The following is a 20,930-nucleotide window of genomic DNA, read 5'->3' as shown; positions in this document are numbered from 1 at the left end:
CAGTAGAGCACTGAAAAAAAAAGGTCCTGACATAGCCTCCACACTTTCCCTCCACTCAAGGGCTACTTAAGATCTAGGAACATTTGCAGATCTAGGAATTGAAGCAGCAGACATTGGTTCCAACAGCTGTATGTTGAATTATCATGAGCCACTCTATAGCCAAAGCCCCAAACACTATGTATGTCATAGTCACAGAGGCATTGCCTGTATACACCCAGTCCTATGTATGTATGTATAAAACCCCCAGAGTTCCCTTTGACTCTATACCAACTCTCATCATTGAGGACTCCCAGAAGGAAAGAAAGCATAGGGTATACTTCACACCAAATCATTTACTATATAGATAGTAACTAATAATAGCAATAGCTATCATGTATTCAGCCTGGCACTATGTTAGGTACTTGTGTTTTCACTTTTAATTCTTTTAACAATTCTATGGAGTAGGTACAATTATTTTTAAATCCTGTGTTATAGATGAAATATCATGTGGCAATATATTAAGTGATGTGCTGTGGTATGTAGAGAGAAGGAATATTTACCTACCTACCTACCTACCTACCATTTGTCAAGAATTATTTGGATTTATATATGATATATTAAGAGTGGATGTGTATATACATATACATATATATAGTATATGTACACACTGAGACCATAATATATACACATATACATATATTAGGAGCACATATATGTGCACAGTGTGTATGTATATATACATATAAACCGCATATACATAAAGGGAAAGAAAGAGAGTAAGAGCATGTAGACTTTGTAAAAAACATAGATCTCAGTTTAGTGAGTGAGATTGCTAAAATGTGACTCTGCCACTTACCAGTTACATGATCTGGGACTCTTTGACCTGTTTCTTATATATCGCCTTGCAGGTTTGTTGTGGGAATTAGATTAAGTGATGCAGGCATGTGGCACAGGCTATCCTCTGCAAAGTTCATGAAGACATTCACCTATATTATCATATCAAAGCTTGGATTTACCTTAACACAGTTTTCAAAATTATACTTAAAACTGTCCATTTTTTACATTTTCAATTTTCTGGGCAAATGTCAGTTTTTCTTTCCAATTATTACATCTCTTATTTCTTTTTCTTGTCTTACTGCTCTGGCTAGGTCCACCAGTATGTGTAGAATATATTGTGTTACTCCCTTGTAGACTGAAAAGTTTCTGCTCAAAAATCCTAGGGGTGAGGAGTGGGGTTACCTAATAGTAACAAATTGTTTTCTTCTTGTTGCTTTTAGGATCCTCTCCTTGTCTTTAATTTTTGATTTTTAATCCATGTATCTCTTGGGTTCATCTTTTTTGGAGCTTTTTGGGCCTTCTGTATCTAGATATCTGTTTTCTTTCTCAAGAAAAGGGGGAGGGGAGTTTTTAGCCATTATTTCTTCAAATAAGTTTTCTGCCTCTTTCTCTCTCTCACTTCTGAAACCCTTGCAATGCAAATGTTAGTCCACTTGATGTTGTTCTGTAAGTCCCTTAAGCTATTGTCATTCTTTTTAAATTCTTTTTTCATTTTGCTACTCTGATGGGAGGAGCTCCATTGCCATTCTTCAGTTCACTAATCCTTTCTTTTGTTTCATCTAGCCTGTTGAAGACTTCTAGTGTATTTTTTTACTTCATTTATGACATTCTTCAGCACTGTGATTTCTCTTTGGTACTATCCTATGTTTTCTATCTCTTTGTTAAACTATTTTTTACTGTGTTCATCTGTTTTTTTCCCGAGTTCAGTGGCCATCTTTTTCACCATCACTTTGAACTTTTTATCAGGTAAATTACTTATCTTTGTCTCATTAAGGTTTTTTCCTGAGGTTTTCATCTTGTTCTTTCATTTGGAACATATTCCTTTGTTTCTTCTTTTTTTTTTTTTTTTTTTTTTTTGCTTGACTCTCTGTGATGGTCTGTCTCTATGCACTGGATAAAACAGCCACCTATTGTGAGTGGCCTTGTATAGGAGATGAACCTAACTGTTCAAATCTGCCCTAGTCTTAGCTGTCTTTCAAACTTTTGTAACTGTCCAAGCAGGCTATTATTTTTAATGTCTCCAAGTATCAGAGGGTATGACAGGACTTTTCAGCATGCCTAAGGGGAGCATCTCAGCCCTAGATTCAGGCCCATTGGAAGCCACACCTCAGGCAGCAGCTTTTCAAGTGTGCGAGTATGTACGTTCCTGTGAGACTGCAAGTGTAAGCCAGGTGATCTGAAGTGTGCCCTGTGCAGCAGTCACAAAAGTTGAGACTCGCGTATAAGCTCCATTCTGGGAGATACCAGTGAGGTGTGTAAGGCAGAGGGAAAGTGCAAGGCTGGTGTCCACCCACCTGTGTTCCCTGACAGCACTTCTGCTCGCCCATGTTGTGCGACAAACCAGAGCCTGCCCCTCAGGCTGAAGCTCCGAGACAAGCAAACAGGCCTTGTGCACAGAAAAACAGAGTGTGTTCCACTCTGCTATCTGCGCAGTGCCCTGGGGGTGGTAGCCTGTCAAGGACTTTCTCTCTCTGTGCCCTGACTGGTGTGGCTCTGTTGGTTGGAGGATTATCCTTTAAACTAAAAGGTCACAGGTTTGATTCCGGTTAGGGCACATGCCTGGGTAGCGAGTTCTGTTCTCAGTTGAGGCATGTGCAGGAGGCAACTGATTGATATTTTTCTAGCAGAAATATTTCTCTCCCTCTCTCCCTTTCTCTCCCCTCTATGCATGTCCTCAGATGAAGATTAAAAAAAATAATTCTCCAATTGTTACAATCCCTACAATCCCACAAGACCCCAAAACACAAGCTCCTCTGGCCATCAGAATGTGGCAACCAAGGGGAATCCCCTGGATGACAGCCACAAAAATCAGGGTGTAAAATCTCCCCTCGGGGCAATCCTGGCATTCTGAGCATGGTCAGGGGACAGTGGAAAGATAGTGCCTACCTGTGAGGTCTCTGGAAAGGATACAGTCAGCCCATAGATGTGTCTAATTAGAAGTCTGTCTCTTGGATGGTTATAATGATAAACTCATTGGGTACTTTCACAGAAAGAGCTCCTGGATCTGTTGCCTCTTGTTGTGCCTTGAGGGTGGTAGCAGTTTAAGAACTTTTTCTCTGTTGGTTAAGGTGCTATGGGACCCACAGGTGTAAGCCTCTTGAGCCACCAGAGCCAGGCAAAGTAGTGCTGTTCCCCAGCAGCCGCTGCAAAGGTAAGGCACCAGAGGAGGGTGTAAGTCCTCTCTGGAAGATACTGGTGAGCCGGAGAAAGGCAGAGGGAGAGCACGAAGATGGTCCCCACCAGCTCATGTTCCCTGAAAGCACCTCCAGTGGCCCCTAGTTGTGTGCCAGACTGGAACCTGCCCTCCGGCTGAGCTCCTGGTAGCAAACGGGCCTCTCTCACCGCAAGACATTTACAAGGAAGGAGCCAAGAACAAACCGTGGAGAAAGGCCAGTCTCTTCAGTAAATGGTGCTAGGGAAATTGGACAGCCCCATGCGAAAGAATGAAATAGACCTCTATTTTACATCATACACAAAATTAACTCAAAATGGATTAAAGATTTGAACATAAGACCTGAAATCATAAGATACGTGGAAGAAAGCATAGGCAGCAAGCTGCCTGACATCAGACTTAGTGTTGTTTTTGTGGATGTGACTCTAACCGCAAGGGAAACAGAAGTAAAAATAAACAAGTGGGACCACATCAAACTAAAAAGCTTCTGCCCAGCAAAGGAAACTATCAGCAAAAAGAAAAGGAAACCTCCTGAATGGGAAAAGATATTTGCAAATCATACATCTAATACGAGTTAATATACAAAATATTTACAGAACTCATACAACTCAGGAACCAAATAAAACAAAACAACCTGATTTAAACATGGGCAGGGGATCTGAATAAACCTTTTCCCAAAAATGATATACATATGGCCAATTGTTGCATGAAAAAATCCTCAACATCACTAATTATTAGGGAAAGGCCATTAAAACCACATTGAGATATCACCTCACATTTACTAAAATGTCATCAAAAAGACAAGAAAAACAACCACGGAGTAGGATGCGGAGAAAAGGGAGCCCTTGTGCACTGTTGGTGGGGATGGAAATTAGCACCGCCACTGTGGAAAGCAACGTGACTGGTGGTTACCAGAGGGAAAGAGCTGGTGGAGTTTGGGGGAATAAGGCGGGTCAGTCGTATGGTGACAGATGGCAACTAGACTTTTCCCTTTCTGTCCTGGCACAAAGGGGAGCAAGCTCATGAAAAAAGGACTTAGTGTGATACCGCTGTTCCTCCACTTTCAGTTTCTGTGCCTTTCAAGCGGCTTCCAATAGTGAAGTGCTGGGACTGAGCATTCGGAGGTTCACAGCCGCTGTGGTTTGTAGGAGCCATTAGGAGGAGGGTCCAGGGAAGAATTTGACATTTTCAATGGAAAACAAGTCGCAGTTACTAGCTATGATGGTCTTGTGTTTGAACCTGAATTTGTTGCACCTTTCTTTGTAGTAAGACACCAACTGCTTAAAAAATAAGAATGCATTAGGTAATCTATGCAACAGATATGAGGAGGACTATTTAAAGAGGTGTAGTCTGTTTGAAAAATGGATCAGCCTGTTTTTTTTTTTTAAGATTTTATTATTTTATTTTTAGAGAGAGGGGAAGGGAGGGAGAAAGAGAGGGAGAGAAACATCAGTATGTGGTTGCCTCTCCTGCGCCCAGCACCGGGGGCGAGGCCTGCAACCCAGGCCTGTGCCCTGACTGGGAATCACACCGGTGACCGTTTGGTTTGTTAGGCTGGCCCTCAAGTCCACTGAGCCACACCAGCCAGGACTGAACTGTTGAATTTAACATACTAGATGTGATACCATATGATCTCACCTTTAACAGGAACCTAATCAGCAAAACAAACAAACAAGCAAAATATAACCAAAGACACTGAAATTGAGAACAGACTGACAGTAACCAGAGGGGAGAAGGGAGGGAGAAAACTGTACTTGAACAACAATTAAAAGAATTTTAAAAAATAATAAAATGGCAAAAAACACCCCAAAACATACAAGATGTGTCTGTAAATAAATGTATGGCATTAAAAAAAAAACTAGACTATTGGTGGTAAGCGTGATGTAGTACAGGCTCCAGCAGAAGTAACACCTGCTTGAGTGTGGTTGGTAGCATAATAATATGGGTGTAATAATTTATAGTTTTAATTTGAACATTTCACCTAAAATGTCCCATGGTGTGCTTGCATATGATATCGTTATGTTACAGAATTACATGCTTATGATTTTGTACTAACAGAGTTTGTAATAAAAATGGGGTGTTACGTGTACTGGATCTTATATACATAGATGTCGAATGATAATGTCGCACACCTGCTCCCTTGGTATAATGTTATAAACAAATGTTCCCTCAATAAAAACAAACTCCTTTCTTCCCCAGTATTCCAGCCCTCTGGTATTCCAGCTTCTGGGACAACGGCACCCACTGGCTGGAATGAAGTGCAGGGAGAGTGCGAGGAGGTGGGGACCAGGTAGAAGCAAGCTGGAGGGAGAGCACTGAGATGACACCTGCCAGCCAGCAGGCCCTCAGCCCTGTTCTGAGATGCTTACCCCTAGGGTCCAATGCTTTAACATTAGCAAATGAACCTCATTCACATACTGTCGCTGCTCCACACGTAGAGCTGTGGGGCAGGCAAGTCCGAGCTCACTAGAACTTCAGCAGTAGTTTCTCAGATCCTTGTGGGTCTCACGAATGTGAGCTTGAGCCCTATTGGTTTTTCCGTGTCTTCTGGGAGGAGGTGAACTCAGGTTCTAAGTCACCAGAGTAAGTATCCTTTTTTTTCTTCATTGTAAAGGGAATAATTGAGAGTGGTGCTTGCTGTAAGCTTTCAGCAGCTACACTTTATCAGGTTATGAGTAAGTACTTCCTTCTATTTTGGTTTTGCTGACAGTTTTTTGTGCATTTGTAAAGGTGTTAACATCTATTAAATCCCCCCTCCCCCACAATAATATAGATGCTATGGCTCTCTTGAACCCTTTTTAATCTGTTAATACGGTCAATTACATTTATAAGAATACATTTACATTTAGAAATGCACAAAACATTTAGAATGTAACATTTACAATTACATTTAGAAGAATAAAATTCTTCCAATTTTATTACCCTTGCATTGCTTGGGATCCGTACATTTGGTCATTATTCATTATCTTAGATACATTTTGCTGGATTTGGTTTACTACATTTTAATACTTTTGCATCTGTCTTCTTGAATGAGAGTGATCTGTGCTTTTCTTCCTTGAATTATCTTGGTCTAATTTGGTGTTACAATAACCTCATGAGTGAAAGGAGCTTTTTCCCCCTTTTCTACAGAAATTTGTGTAAGTTTGCTAATGAAAAGTTTCTTGATGGCTTGGTAGAACTCACCTGTAAACACATCTGGGCCCGCTCTTCCCTCTGAGGGAAGTTTTGCATGACAGGCATACCTTCTTCCTTTGTGCTTCGCCTTATTGTGCTTCACAGGTGCTGTGTTTTTACAAATTGAGGGCAAGACCCTCCTCCACCAGAGGAAAGATTATGACTTGCTTTATTGCGAGACTTGCTTTATTGCAGAGGTGTCAAACTCATTTTCACCGGGGGCCACATCAACCTTGCAGTTGCCTTCAAAGGGCCAAATGGAATTTTAGGACTGTATAAATGTAACTGCTCCTTAACAGTTAAGCGAGAGCTCAGTGCCGCCACCGGGTAGAAAAAAGGTACTGGGCCGGATAAAACAAGGTGGAGGGCTGGATTTGGGCTGTGGGCCTTGCGTTTGCCACCTGTGCTTTGTTGAGAGATTTGCTTTATTGCAGTGGTCTGGAACCAAGCCCACAGGGTCTCTGAGGTATGCCTGTACTGATGTAAATTCAGGCATTTTATTTTCGTCTTCCATCAGTTTGGGTAAGTTATATTTTTTTGTATACTTCCCAGTTTCATCAAAGTTTTCCATTTGCTGGCAAAACTTTTTCCGGTAATTAAAAATCTTTTAAAATTTCTGCTGGATCTGTAGGTATAACACCTTATTTCTAATTTTATTTACTATTGCTTCTTGGCCTTTTGGCTAAGATCAAGTGTAGTATCTAATTTTATTTACCATTCTTTGCTTGTCTCTTTTTAAATCAATCTTATTATTACTGTTTATATTCCCTAAGTCTTTTCAAAGGACTAACTTGTCTTTTTAACCTCCTTATTACCTCTTTATTTTCTGCATTATTAGTTCTTATTATTTCTTTCCCTCTACTTCCTTTAGGTATATTCCTTACATTATTAATCAGATGCTTAGTTCATTAACATTCAGTCTATCTTTTAGATATAAGTATTCTGTAGATACCACTTTCACTGCCTACCACCCTTTAAATTATAAAACATTTTAAACATACACAAAACAGAGAGGACAGCATAATGAACTCAGCATTCGTTACCCGGCTTTATAGATGAACTGTCAGCTCATCTGTGATACGGACCCTGGTCTCCTCCCTGCACCAAATCGTTTTAAAGACAGTCACAGACACAACTGCCTCGCTTGTTTTCATACAGTATTTTCATTACTGTATCTTCCTAAGTTTTTGTGTTACGTTATGATTTCTTATTTGCCATCAAAATTTACTTGTAAGTGCTTTTTGAAAATTTCTAAGAGTATAAGAATTTGGAAGGGGGATATCTTTTTGTTTTGACTGCTAATTTTATTGCATTGTGTTCAGAGATCATGATCTGTATGAAAGTGACTTTTTTACACTTGTTGAGATTTGTGTGTTTCTATTTATTAGGAGCGAGGCTAACATTAAACTCCTGTTGTTCAAAGTTATCTCTATACTATTCAATAGTTGAAAGAAGTGTGTTGAAATATTTTTTTCTTGATTTGAAAGGGAATAATCAAGAATGATGCTTGCTGTAAATGATTAGTAGCTACACCTTATCAGGTTATGGATCCTTCCGCTGATTCTAGTTTGCTAACAGTTTTTGTGCATGTTAGTAAAAGTGTTGAATTTTATTAAAATTTTTTGGAGGTGCTATGATTCCCCTGAATCCTTGTTAATATGTTAGTATGATCAATTACATTTATAGATTTTCTAATTTTACTATTCTTGCATTGCTGGGATGAATACAATTTGCTCATTATTTATTATCTTAACAAAAATATATGTCTAATTATATATGTGTGTATATATGTGTGTATATATATGCATACACACACATATATATCAGCATAGAATAAGTGTATACCATTGTGATGGTAGCTGTCAAAATTTCCCTAAATTTCTCAACATTTTTAAAACAAAATTTTAAACAAATCTGTTCTTTTAAACTGCACAGTGGTTTAGAATGATAAACTTTTTGGTATATTAAACCTCTTTTTATTATAAAGTGACTTTGTCATTTATAATGCTTTTTGTCTTTAAGTCCATTTTAATTGATGTTTATATAGCTTCTCCAGCTTTCTCTTGATAGTTTCTACCTACAGTTTCTTTCCTATCCCTTTCAATTCAACCTCTCTGAGTTCTGAATAATAAATAGTATAGAATATTCAGTCCGTCTAGTAAGTGTCCATATATTTCAACTCGTAACAAATTTGGATTTGTTTCTATTGTCATCTTATGTGCTTTAAGTTAATTGGATTTCTCTAGTCATTACCCCTTTTTCCCCTGACCAACTACTAAATTGATAGTTTTCTTTATTTTCCTTTTATGACTTTTGAGGGTTTGTTTGTTTCCTCCCCCCAGCAATCACCACACTGTTGTCCATGCCCATGAGTCCCTTTTCCTTTTTGTTCAATCCCTCCATGCCCTAACCCCACCCCCACTAGTTGTCAGCCTGCTCTCCATCTATGAGTCTGTCCCAGTTTTTCTTGTTGTTCAGTTTGTTCATTAGACTCCACATATGAGTGAAATCATATGGTATTTGTCTTTCTCGGACTGACTTATTTCACTTAACATAATGTTCTCCAAGTCCACCCATACTGTCTCAAAGAGTAAAATTTTCTTCTTTTTTATGTCTGAGTAGTATTCCATTGTGTAAATGTCCCATAGTTATTTTTTCCACTCATCTACTGATTTATGCTTGGGCTGCTTCTGTACCTTGGTGATTGTAAATAGCACTACAATGAACAGAGGGGTGCTTATGTTTTTTCAAATTAGTGTTTTGGGTTCCTTCAGATATATTCTCAGAAGTGGGATCAATGGGTCAAAAGTCAGATCCATTTTTAATATTTTGAGGTAGCTCCATATTGTTGCTTTCCACAGTGGATGCACCAATCTGCTTTCCCACTAATGGGACAAAGAGTTCCCTTTTCTCCACATCCTTACCAGCACTTCTAGTAGTTTCTGGGTGGAATCCTTTGGGTTTACTATGTATAGTATCATGTCTTCTTCAAATAATGACAGTTTTACTTCTTGCTTTATTGTCTGAGTGCTGTGGATAGGACATTCAGTACTATAATGAATAAGAGTGGTAAAAGCAGACACCCCTGTCTTGTTCCTGATTTTAAAGGGAACACTTGTAGTTTTTCCCCATTGAGTAAGATGCTGCCAGTGGGTTTGTCATATATGGCCTTTATTATGTTTAGGTATATTCCCTCTGTTCCCACCTTGCTGAGAGTTTGTATCATAAATGGGTGCTGGATTTTATTGAATGCTTTTTCTGCATCTATAGATATGATCGTGTGGTTTTTATCCTTCATTTTGTTTATGTGGTGAATCACATTTATTGATTTTTGAGTGTTCTACCAACCTTGCACTCCTGGAATAAATCCCACTTGGTAATGGTGTATGATCTTTTTGAGGCATTATTGTATTTGGTTTGCTAATATTTTGTTGAGGATTTTAGCATCTGTGTTCATTAGGGATATTGGCCTATGAGGATTTTCTTTCTTTATAGTGTCTTTACCTGGTTTTGAAATTAGGATAATGCTGGCATTGTAAAATCGGTTTGGGAGCCTTTTTTCCTCTTGAATTTTATGAAATAGTTTGAGAAGGAGAGGTGTTAGTTCTTAGAATGTTTGGTAAAAGTCACCTGTGAAGCCATCTGGTCCAGGGCTTCTGTTTGTTGAGAGGTTTTTTTGTTTGTTTGTTTATTTGTTTGTTTGTTTCCCCCCACTGCTTCAGTTTCATTAGGTGTAATCTGTCTATTCAGATTCTCTGATTCTTCCTGACTTAGTTTTGGAAGATTGTATGTTTCTAGGAATTTATCCATTTCATCAACGTTGTCTAGTTGGTTGGCACATAGTTATTCATAATATTTTCTTACAATTACTTTGTATTTCTTTGGTATCAGTTATTATTTCTCCTCTTTCATTTCTGATTTTATTTATTTGGGTCCTTTCTCTTTTTTTCTTTTTTTAATGTATTCTATTGATTATGCTATTACAGTTCTCCCATTACTCCCTCTTCATTCCCCTCCACCCTGCACACCCTCTCCCACCCATATCCTCCCCTTTAGTTCATGTCCATGTGTCATAAGTTCTTTAGTTTCTACATTTCCTATACTATTCTTGCCCTCCCCCTGTCTATTTTCTACCTACCATCTATGCTACTTATTCTCTGTAATTTTTTCCCCCTCTCTCCTCCTCCCACTCCCCTGTTGCTAACCCTTCATGTGATCTCCATTTCTGTGGTTCTGTTCCTGTTCTAGTTGTTTGCTTAGTTTGTTTTTGTTTTAGGTGTGGTTGTTAATAATTTGTGAGTTTGCTGTCATTTTACTATATGTTTTTTATCTTCGTTTTTTTTAGATAAGTCCCTTTAACATTTCATAAAATAAGGGCTTGGTGATGATGAACTCCTTTAACTTGACCTTATCTGAGAAGCACTTTATCTGCCCTTCCATTCTAAATGATAGTTTTGCTGGATAGAGTAATCTTGGATGTAGGTCCTTGCATTTCATGACTTGGAATACTTCTTTACAACCACTTCTTGCCTGAAAGATTTCTTTGAGAAATCAGCTGATAGTCTCATGAAAACTCCTTTGATTCTTTCTCTCCCCTTTATCCCCCTCAGCCCTGCACCCCTCCCCCTCCCCCTTTCCCCTTCCAGCATTCCCCACCTTTGTTCATCTCCATGGCTCCCATAATTTCTTTGGCTTCTCCATTTCCTATACTACTCTTAACCTTCCCTATCTATTTTGTGTTCTTATTCCCTGTATATTTCCCTCCCATTCTCCCCCTCCCCACTGATAACCCTCCATGTAATCTCCATTTCTGTGATTCTGTTCCTGTTCTAGTTGTTTGCATTAATTTTTGTTTTTTAGGTTCAGTTGTTGATAGTTGTGAGTTTGTCATCATTTTACTATTCATAGTTTTTTTAAAGATTTTATTTGTTTATTTTTAGAGATAGGGGAAAGAAGGGAGAAGGAGAGAAACATCAATGTGTGGTTGCCTCCTGTGGGCCCCCCATGTACCCGCAACTGGGATCCTGGCCCGCAACCCAAGCCCAACTGGGAATCAAACCAGCGACCCTTTGCTTTGCAGGCCAGCACTCAATTCACTGAGCCACACCAGCCAGGGCTTACTGTTCAAAGTGTTTGATCTTCTTCTGTTTCTTAGATAGGTCCCTTTAACATTTCATATAATAAGGGGATTGGTGATCATGAAGTCCTTCAACTTAACCTTATCTGGGAAGCACTTTATCTACCCTTCTATTCTAAATGATAGCTTTGCTCGATAGAGTAATCTTGGTTGTAGGTCTTTGCCTTTCTTCATTTTGAGTTGTTTGTGCCAATCCAGTCTAGGTGGCCTGCAAAGTTTCTGTTGAGAAATCAGCTGACAGTCTTATGGGAGCTCCCTTGTGTAACTAATCACTTTTCTCTTGCTACTTTTAAGATTTTCTCTTCAGTCCTGGCCAGTGTGTGCCTCAGTTGGTGGGAGTGGTGGTGTTCTGTACAACAATTGGTTGGGGATTTTCTCAGTCAAGAAACATACCTAGGCTGTGGGTTCAATCCCTGGTCAGTGTGTATGGGAGGCAACCAACTGATATTTCTTTCTCACATTTTCCCCTCTCTATCTCTCCCTCCCCTTTCCTCTCTCTCTGAAACCAGTAAACATATTTTAAATTTTTTTTAAAAAATGCTTTATCTTTAACTTTTGGCATTTTAATTATGATGTGTCTTGGTATGGGCCTCTTTGAGTTCATCTTGTTTGGGAATCTCTGCCCTTGCTGGACTTGGGTGTCCATTTCCTTCACAAGCTTAGAAAATTTTCTGTCATTATTTCTTCAAATAGGTTTTCAGTCCCTTGCTCTCTCTTCTGCTGGTACATCTATGATGCTAATGTTGGTATGCCTGATGTTGTCCCAGATGTCCCTTAAACTGTTCTCATTTTTAAAAATTATTTATTTATTTTGTTCTTTCATTTGTTTTTTTTTCTGCTACTTTGTCTTCCAGAGCAGTGATGTAGTCTTCTGCTTTAGCTGCTATTGATTTCCTCTAATGTACTCTTCATTTTAGTTATTGTATTCATTTCTGATTGGTTCTTTTTCATGGTTTCTCTGTTTTATAAGTTTTCACTGAGTTCATCTATTTTTCCCCCTGAGTTTATTGAATCCTTATAATCAGTATTTTGAACTGTGTTTGGTAGATTGCTTATCTCCATTTTGTTTAGTTCTTTCTCTGGAATTTTTTTTTCCTGTTTTTTATTTGATACATGTTTGCCTCCTCATTTTAGCTGCCTCCTTGTGTTTGTTTAAATGTATTAGGTAGAGCTGCTATGTCTCCCAGTCTTGGCGGAGTGGCCTTATGTAGTAGGCATTCTGTGAAGCCAGTGGCACAGTCCCCCTGTTCACCAGAGCTGGGTGCTCCAAGGTGTCCCTTGTATTAGTTGTCCATGTCCCCTGGTCATAGTTGAGCCTTTACTTGCTGTTGGCACATCAATGGGAGGGACTGATCCTCAGGCCGACTGGCTGGGAGGACTAGCCATGAGCACACCAGACAAGATGTTGTGCAGGGGATGAGGCTGTGGAGCAGGAGTTGCTTTACTGGGCTGTGGTGCCAACCAAGTCCACCCTTCAGGTGTGTCATTTATTGAGCTGCTTGGGTGGTCTGAAACTGGCCACTAGGTGTGTTGGTTCTGGAGCTTCTTAGAAGGGACTCCGTTGTAGGCCAATTTCAGTTATCATTTGTGCTCACCTTGTGACCACCTGGTGGGAGCTGCAGTTGGTTTCCACTTGTGCTGGACTTGGATGTGCTTTGGAGAGGCTACACTGCAAACCAAGGCTGGCTGCCACTAATGCTGGCACTTTTTGAGCTGCCACCCCACACTGGAGTCAAGAACAAGTGAGTCTGCAAGCTAGGGAGTCCATGCATGGCCCTTCAAGAGGAATGCCTCGCACTCCAGAAACCCTTCATCTCACTCAGATGCACTCCCTGCTGGTTTGCATAACTAGATGTTATGGGGACTCTTTATCCTGGCATTATGCCCCGGGTTGGCAAGCTCAGTGTGGAGCTGGGATCCTTTCTCAAGGGGGACCTCCACAGCTGAGATATCCTTCCAAACTCTGAATTGCCACACCACGGGTGTGGGACCTGCCTGTTCTGTCATCACACTTCCTACCAGTCTTGACATGGCTTCTTTATATCCTTAGTTATAGGAATACTAGTTTTCAGGTGGTTCTTAATGATGGTTTAATTTAGTTATACTTTTGATGTGGTCATGGGAGGAGGCAAGCAGACTTTACATCCTCCACCATCTTGACTGGAAGTCCAGCCTATGTCTTCTGATTGGAATATTTAGTCCATTTTCATTTATTTGTAGGTTATTTGCTTTGTTAATTTTTTAATGGTTGTTTTTGTTGTTCTCTGTTGCTTCTCTCTATCACTTTCCTTTAGATTTGATGGTTTTCTTCAGCATTTTGTTAGGGTTCCCTTCTCTTTTGTGTGAGTGTGTATTTTTGAAGGTTTTTGGTTTGTGGATATATATGTATGTGTATATGTATATGTACACACACACATCCATCTGGTATATCTACAGCAGTCTACTGTAAGTTGAAAGGCATTTAAGTTCAAATACACATTCTTAGAGCACTACATCTTTATTCCCCCTAATGCTTTATGTTCCTGATACCATGTTTTATATCTTTTGTTTTGTGTATCCCCTACTTGTAGTTATAATTTTGCTACTTCTGTCTTTTAACTTCCATAATAGTTTTTAAGTGGCTGATTCACTGTGTTCATTATATATTTGCCTTAATGGTGAGTTCTTTTCTTTCTTGGATTTTCTCATTTATGGTTACGACCTTTTTGGCATAAAGAAGACACTTTTAACATTTCTTTTTTTTTTTAAAGATTTTATTTATTTATTTTTAGAGAGGGAAGGGAGGGAGGGGGGAGAGAGAGAGAGAGAGGGAGAGAGAGAGAGAGAGAGAGAGAAGCATCAATGTGTGGTTGCTGGGGGTCATGGCCTGCAACCCAGACTTGTACCCTGACTGGTAATCGAACCTGTGACACTTTGGTTCGCAGCCCGTGCTCAATCCACTTAGCTACGCCAGCCAGGTTAACATTTCTTATAAAGCTAGTTTAGTTGTGGTGGGTAGACTCCTTAGTTTTGCTTGTCTGGGAAACTCTGGATCTCTCCCTCAATTCTGAATGATAAGCTTGCTTGGTAGATTGCGTGTTCCTGTCTTTCAGTACCTTAAGTATTTCTGCCAGTTCTTTCTGGCCTGTGAAGCTGCTACTGAGAAATCAGCTGATAGCCTTATGTGGGTTCCCTCGTATGCAACTCCATTCCATCTTGTTGCCTTCAAGATGTATCTTTATTCTTAATCTTTGCCATTTTAATTACAGCATGTCTTGCTGTGAGCCTCTTTGAGCTCATCTTGTTTAGAGCTCTCTGTGCTTCCTGGACCTGGATGTCCGTTTCTTTCCCCAGATTAGGAAAGTTTTCAGCCATTATTTCTTCAAATATATTTTCTGCTCCTTTGTCTCTTCTTTTTAAAATTCCTAAAATGGAGTTCTTTGAATTTTTAAAAAATTGATTTTCAAGTACAAATGTCTCCATATCCCACCCCCCCACTTCCCCCACCACACCCATCCCTGCCTCCCACCCTTGATCCTACCCCCTTTGGCTTTGTCCATGGGTCCTTTATACTGTTCTTTGATGACCCCTCATCTATTTTCTCCATTATCCCTCCACCCCTCTGGTTACCATCAGTCTGTTCTTTATTTCAGTGTCTCTTTCAGGCACACTATTATCTCCGTTTCATTAAGTTCTTTCCTAAGGTTTTTTTCCTTGTCTTCATTTGGGGCAAATTCTTCTGTCTTCCCATTTTGTTTGACATTCTGTTTCTTCCTGAGTTAAAAGTAGCTCTCTCTCCCAATCTTGAAACAGTGGCCTGTTGACTGTGTGCTGGATGCCTCTGTTGTCCAGTTGTGATGAGGGTGGGTATGTGTGGTGCCTGGTATGCCTCCTAACCAGAGGGAAGGGTTCCAGGCATGGCGGTCTGGTGCACACACATGCGGTAGCTCCTACTGTTCTGGCTGTCCACAGCCAGAATGGAGTTAAGGCAGGGCAGCCTTCTGTGTGTGCCTTTCTGATCTGGGTGGGACTGCCTGCTGTGCCCAAGCCAGGCCTGAGCAGGGCTCCCTGAGTGTGATGTGGCAGTGCCCTACTATTTTCACTTCCTCTGGACAGGGCAGCTGTGTACGCACCACACTTTGCTACTTTTGCACTTTCTCTGGCCGAGTCAGTCCTGCGTATGCTCAGCAGCACCCCACTAGTTCCACGCTTTCTCCAGATGAGGCATCCGTCTGTGGTCATGCAGCAGCACCCCCGCCTTTGCAGTTCATCAGGAGCGGGCAGCTCTGCAGGCTGGAACTGTGGCACTCTGCTAGTTCTGCACTTTCTGGTGGGGGAGCCCTGTGTGTGCACCCTGACGTATGGGGGGAGGGGCGGGGGGTGTCGGTGTCCAGGTGGAGGGGTCCTGTACATGCACTATGGCACCTTACTTTTCCTGTTGAAATGGCTGGGGATGCACAATATAGCAGCCCTGCAGGTCGACCAGAGCATCTGGCTAGAACTCCCACTCTCTACCTAAGCATAGGATAAAGGTAAACAGTGGCAGTCACTGGTCTCTTTGGTTCTGTAGAGTCCCCTTACCTTCTCTCTGCGTTCTCTCATTTGTCCTGCAGAAACTGTTCAATTGGCCCTCAGTTGTCTTAGGAGGAGTGGGTCTAAATATTGGTATACATTGTATGTTCTTAGGAGGTGGCAAGCTCAGTGACCACCATCTTTGACTTGCCTCTCTACACCAAACTTTAAACTTGCAAGTAGTACATTTTTTCATTTCTGGAAGTTCTATTTAGTTTTTTCCTTAAGATTTTATTCATTTATTTTTTAGAGAGGGGAAGGGAGGGAGAAGAGGAGAGAAACATCAATATGTGGTTGCCTCTCACATGACCCCCACTGGAAACCTGGCCTGTAACCCAGGCATGTGCCCTGACTGGGAATCAAACCTGTGACCTTATGGTCCACAGGCCGGCACTGAACCACTGAGCCACACCAGCCAGGGCCTATTTAGTTCTTTTAAAGTTAACTTCTGCCCCTTGTCTATAATAATCTTAAATGTTCTTTGTAGTTTCCATTCAATAATTCCATTCTCTGAAGTCCTTGGGGATTTAATCTTGGCATTTATTGCCTTCTGACTCTTTCTCACAGTGAATTGTTTTCGTGTGTGTTCTGTAATCTTGAACAGTGAGCTCAGCATCACTGGGGGTATTCTATATGTGGGTACTCTGTGCAGCCTGAATTATGATGCATCAATCCAGAAATTCTCTTTCCTTCTGCCTGGCACCCGCAAAATACTTCTCACACTAGATTCACAGGATTCTCAAACCAGTCTGTGGTAACATTTCTGGAAATGACTTTTCTGCTCTGCACCCACAGACTAAGCTAAGACAAGCACTAAAGGATGGGACTTCCCCCGTCCCTTGTTTATCCTTTTACTGAGGGTGAATCTCTTTAAGAATCGTGGCTGTGTGTGTGGACCTCAATCCAACTCCTCACCTTGTGGGGACCTAAGCCTTTACCTCTTGTCCTTGTGTGACCTTTAAAACTGACGTACCTTGGTTATGGACACCAGGAGTTATCTTTACTCTGAGGCAGTCACAGCATCAACCACACATCATGCTATTTATTTCCTCTGGTTCTGGCCCCTGGGGTTTACTCTTACTAAAAAATCTTTAAGGTCAGCCATACAGGTCAAAGGGTATTTACCATGTTCTATCCAGCATTCCCTACAGTTTTATAACTAAGGCTCTCAGGCTAATTATCTCCCACAATTCCTGGAAATGGAAGTCTTTTAAAATACTTGATCATATTCTATCATTTTTCTTCTCATTCAAATTACATCACACTATTATGGGCACCATTTTATAAATAAGGAAACTGAAGCTTATCAACTTAAGGTCACATGGCAAGGACCAGGACCAGGTCTTTTATTGTCAGTTTTGGAATATTTCTCTAACAGGGGTGCCCAACCTTCTGGCGTGTCTGGGCCACACTAAAAGAAGAGTTGTCTTGGGCCACACATTCAATACACTATGACATGTAATCACAAAAAGATCTCGTTTTAAGCTATGATTTTGTGTTGAGCTGCATTCACAGCCATCCTGGGCTGCATGCGGCCTGCGGGCCCCAGGTTGGACACCGCTGCCTGGGGCAGAGGAGGTGAAAGTCTGAGGGAACACTTAGTGAGTTCCTGCTGTGCACTTGCTCTGTGTAGGAGATACCTGACAATGGCTATATGAGACTGATCTTATTACCCCACTGAAACAGGTGGGGGAATTAAAGCTCAGAAAGGTTGAATAACTTCCTTAAGGTCCTTAGTGGCAGACCTGAATTCAGTCAAAACTGACTACAAAAAACCATTTTCTTCCTTTAACATCAGAGATCACAGCAACTTACCCTGTGAAAGGCCAGGCAGTACATGTTAGGCTTGGCAGGCCACACAGTCTCTCCTGCAACTATTTCACTGTTGTTGTGGAAAAGCAGCCAGTGAGAAACAAGAGAATGAGCATGGCTGTGTTCTCATAAAACTTTATTTAAGGACACTGAAATCTGAGTTTCATAGGCTTTTCACATGTCACAAAATAATCTTTTGATTTTTTTCAACCATACAAAAATATAGAATGCATTCTTAACTCACAGGCCACACGAAACGAGCAGCAGGCTGGATGTGGCCCACGGACAGACGGGCTGCCAGCCCCTGCTCCGCACGGCACCACCGCCCGAGAAGGGCAGCTCTCCGGTGCCTCAGGGTCAGTGAGGACGGGGAGGAAGGGACAGGGTTTTGAGAGGAGGGCTGCTGCACACCCTCACACCGCACAGCAGCAACCTGCAGCTGCAGTGATGTCTGGTTCCAGTGTTACATGTCTTTTCTCATGCCTACTTTAGCCCGTCTTCAAAGTTAAACTATAAGCTCATTTAGGAAAGACGACTATCTTCTTACTTATTTACTTATTTTTAAATTTCATTTGACGTTTAATAGTCTATGTATAGTAAGTGCTTAGTAAGTATTAACTGGTAAGTATCAGTCAAATGCTACCCTATTTCATTCACAGAATTCTAGTAAGTAGTCAGTGGGTACAATATATAAGTAGTTCAATAACATGAAAAACAATATAGGTCAGGCTAGATGTATGATTCAATTTAACACAATTACCATTTCCTTTTAATTTAGTATAAGGAACACTTATGAAGAGTATTCCCCCCCCGCATCAGATTACGTGCACGTGAATACTGAGCCTGCCCTTCCTTCCTCCCTAGAACCACTTTGGTGATCTGGATGGTGGCCACTACACTGCTTTCTGCAAGAACTCAGTGACCCGAGCCTGGTTCAGCTTTGACGATACACGAGTCAGTGAGATTCCAGATACTTCAGTTCAAACTGCTACAGCCTATCTCCTGTTCTACAGCTGCCAGCCCTTTTCTATACCTATAGAAAAATGCATGAGCTAGGAAACTGGTGTTTCCTGAAAGTTGCAAAACAAGCAATCAGAAACTAGCACTTAAGTTTTGCTTTGTTATTAAAATCTTGCAACTTACTTGCATCACTGTTATTTTTCTTTCTGGCATATGTGCAACCTTATATAAGTTGGTCTATAGTCAAGAAGATGGGTCCTTGAACATTGAAAAAGGCAGTATGAACATAATACAATGCCAATAGCCAAAGGCTTAGAAAAGCACTACAGATTATATAGTAAATTCAGGCTTCAAAATTCAATGTTTATTAGGGTAGACTTTAATCAAAGTATCTCATAATTATATATATGTGCATACATATATCCCACAAATTTCCCAAAGATACTTAACAGAACGAAAATTTTTGTCCAAGTGGCTCTGTGAGCTAAGAATGTGATTGAAAACTAACTGATCAGATAATTTAGCCAAGAAACTATGTCTCTTAGACTAATTGCTGAACATGAAAAGCTGTCAACTCCGGTAGTCAAAACTCATCCTTTCATCTTCTACTTGGGAGTCCACCGATGGTGACATCTTTCAGGAGCACCCTTAGAATCCTTTTACATGGAGTGTTTTAGTTGAGTTCATGTGTAGCAACTGAGTCTCTGAAGGTAAATGATAAACCCTACGCTCCGCTCCTCTATTTCTTTTAATACATCACTTTGTAAAGATGTGGTTCATAATGCAGTTCATTTTGCAGTCATGCTGGACTCCTAGTCCTTTTTACCTTAATTGTAAGGTTTCTACTACCCTTGACAGAATGAGTTTCAGTACCATTTCTTACTATGACTGCCGACTCTGAGAACCGTAAAGTGCTATATATGCAGTTTGGGTCAAGTTGAAGGAAAAGTGGGATTGAGTCCTGATGCTAACAGGGTAAGCAAACTAAATTTTAAGTCACTGTATTGGAATAAAGTGTGTGTGTGTGCATAAAATCTATAATTCTACTGTCCTATATTTGATAATACAAATTAAAGACAGAACACATACAGTATTTCAAATTATTTTTCTCATTAGGATTTTAATGTAGGTGTAAATGAAAATTCTCATTTTAAAAAATTAAAGAAAAGTTTCCATTTATTTTTTTAGAATAAAGATTCAGTGCACAAATACAGCCCAAAGCCGAAAGAAAAATAGCTTTGCCCTGTCATCTCCCTAAGAAAGCACTGCAGTTACTCAGAATAGACCTAAAGAAAAAAATAAAAGGAATCCTTTGAGTTCTAGGTTTCACAAAAGGACCACATATTATGCTGTGTGCATCGATCTGGTGTGCAAGTGTGCAATAAATATATACACATACATTCCTATCTGCTTTATGTCAATCTAGGGTATTCACAGATCAAGCTGAGAATCAGAGAGGTGAAAAGGCCGTAACAGTGAGAATGAAAAGAAAGGATACATGGTTTTTAGACTGAGTAGAATAATAATGCTTAGCTAGTTAATTATTTCAACTTTGGAGCAAACTCAAAACATTGTTTTGAAATAAGTGGTACCTCTAAGAAGTGTTTACTGCAATACTTGTTAAATGTTACTAGTCAGTGTTTTGATAATAGCACTGAGCTGGAATATATGGTGACAGTAACATAGCTCCCACGGTCTTAGAATTCCTCTAAACGGCCAGCTATAGCTATCCAGTATCTTTATAAGCATTTCCAGAGTTGGGTAGCTCAGCCTTTTAAAAGATAACTAGCTCATAACCTACTTCTTCTTACGTGGCTACATCAGTTCCTCGTGGTCCCAAAGAAGTATAAAAGAGGATATAAGCTGCTGAAGATTTCACAGAAGAAACGGAGATATCGGAAACTTCGTGATCATCAAATTTAAACCACCGCTGTCTTGCTGCATTTTTACAATAGGCAGTGTAGTGGCCTCCATCCAGCCCACCGTAGTGGTTCTGTGCCAAATGAAATAGAAAATCAATTCAAACTGAATTTAAAATATGTCAACAGTAATTTCAAAGCTTTATGTTGTTCTTATTTCCTTTCCTAT

The 20,930-nt window shown here is 40.3% G+C and overlaps 2 protein-coding genes and 2 pseudogenes across 2 annotated transcripts in view; 3 read left to right on the top strand and 1 right to left on the bottom strand.

Annotated features, from left to right (window-relative positions):
- Window positions 1-19,297, top strand: part of USP50 (ubiquitin specific peptidase 50) — a 33,847-nt gene extending 14,550 nt beyond the window's left edge. Inside the window, exon 7 of the mRNA XM_028505536.2 lies at window positions 18,747-19,297. Coding sequence (XP_028361337.1) covers window positions 18,747-18,938 — 192 coding nt within the window. The 3' untranslated portion in view covers window positions 18,939-19,297. The remainder of the gene's footprint in view (window positions 1-18,746) is intronic.
- Window positions 4,034-4,500, top strand: LOC114491511 (annotated as a pseudogene).
- LOC114493499 lies at window positions 7,045-7,117 on the top strand (annotated as a pseudogene).
- Window positions 19,298-20,000: 703 nt separating the features above from the next.
- Window positions 20,001-20,930, bottom strand: part of USP8 (ubiquitin specific peptidase 8) — a 62,532-nt gene continuing 61,602 nt past the window's right edge. The window contains 1 exon segment of the mRNA XM_028505535.2: window positions 20,001-20,835. Within this exon segment, the coding sequence (XP_028361336.1) occupies window positions 20,650-20,835 (186 nt within the window). The 3' untranslated portion in view covers window positions 20,001-20,649.

This window comes from Phyllostomus discolor, chromosome 1, assembly GCF_004126475.2.
Source record: "Phyllostomus discolor isolate MPI-MPIP mPhyDis1 chromosome 1, mPhyDis1.pri.v3, whole genome shotgun sequence".
Classification (NCBI taxonomy): Eukaryota; Metazoa; Chordata; class Mammalia; order Chiroptera; family Phyllostomidae; genus Phyllostomus; species Phyllostomus discolor.
This window is presented reverse-complemented; position numbering and strand designations above follow the sequence as displayed.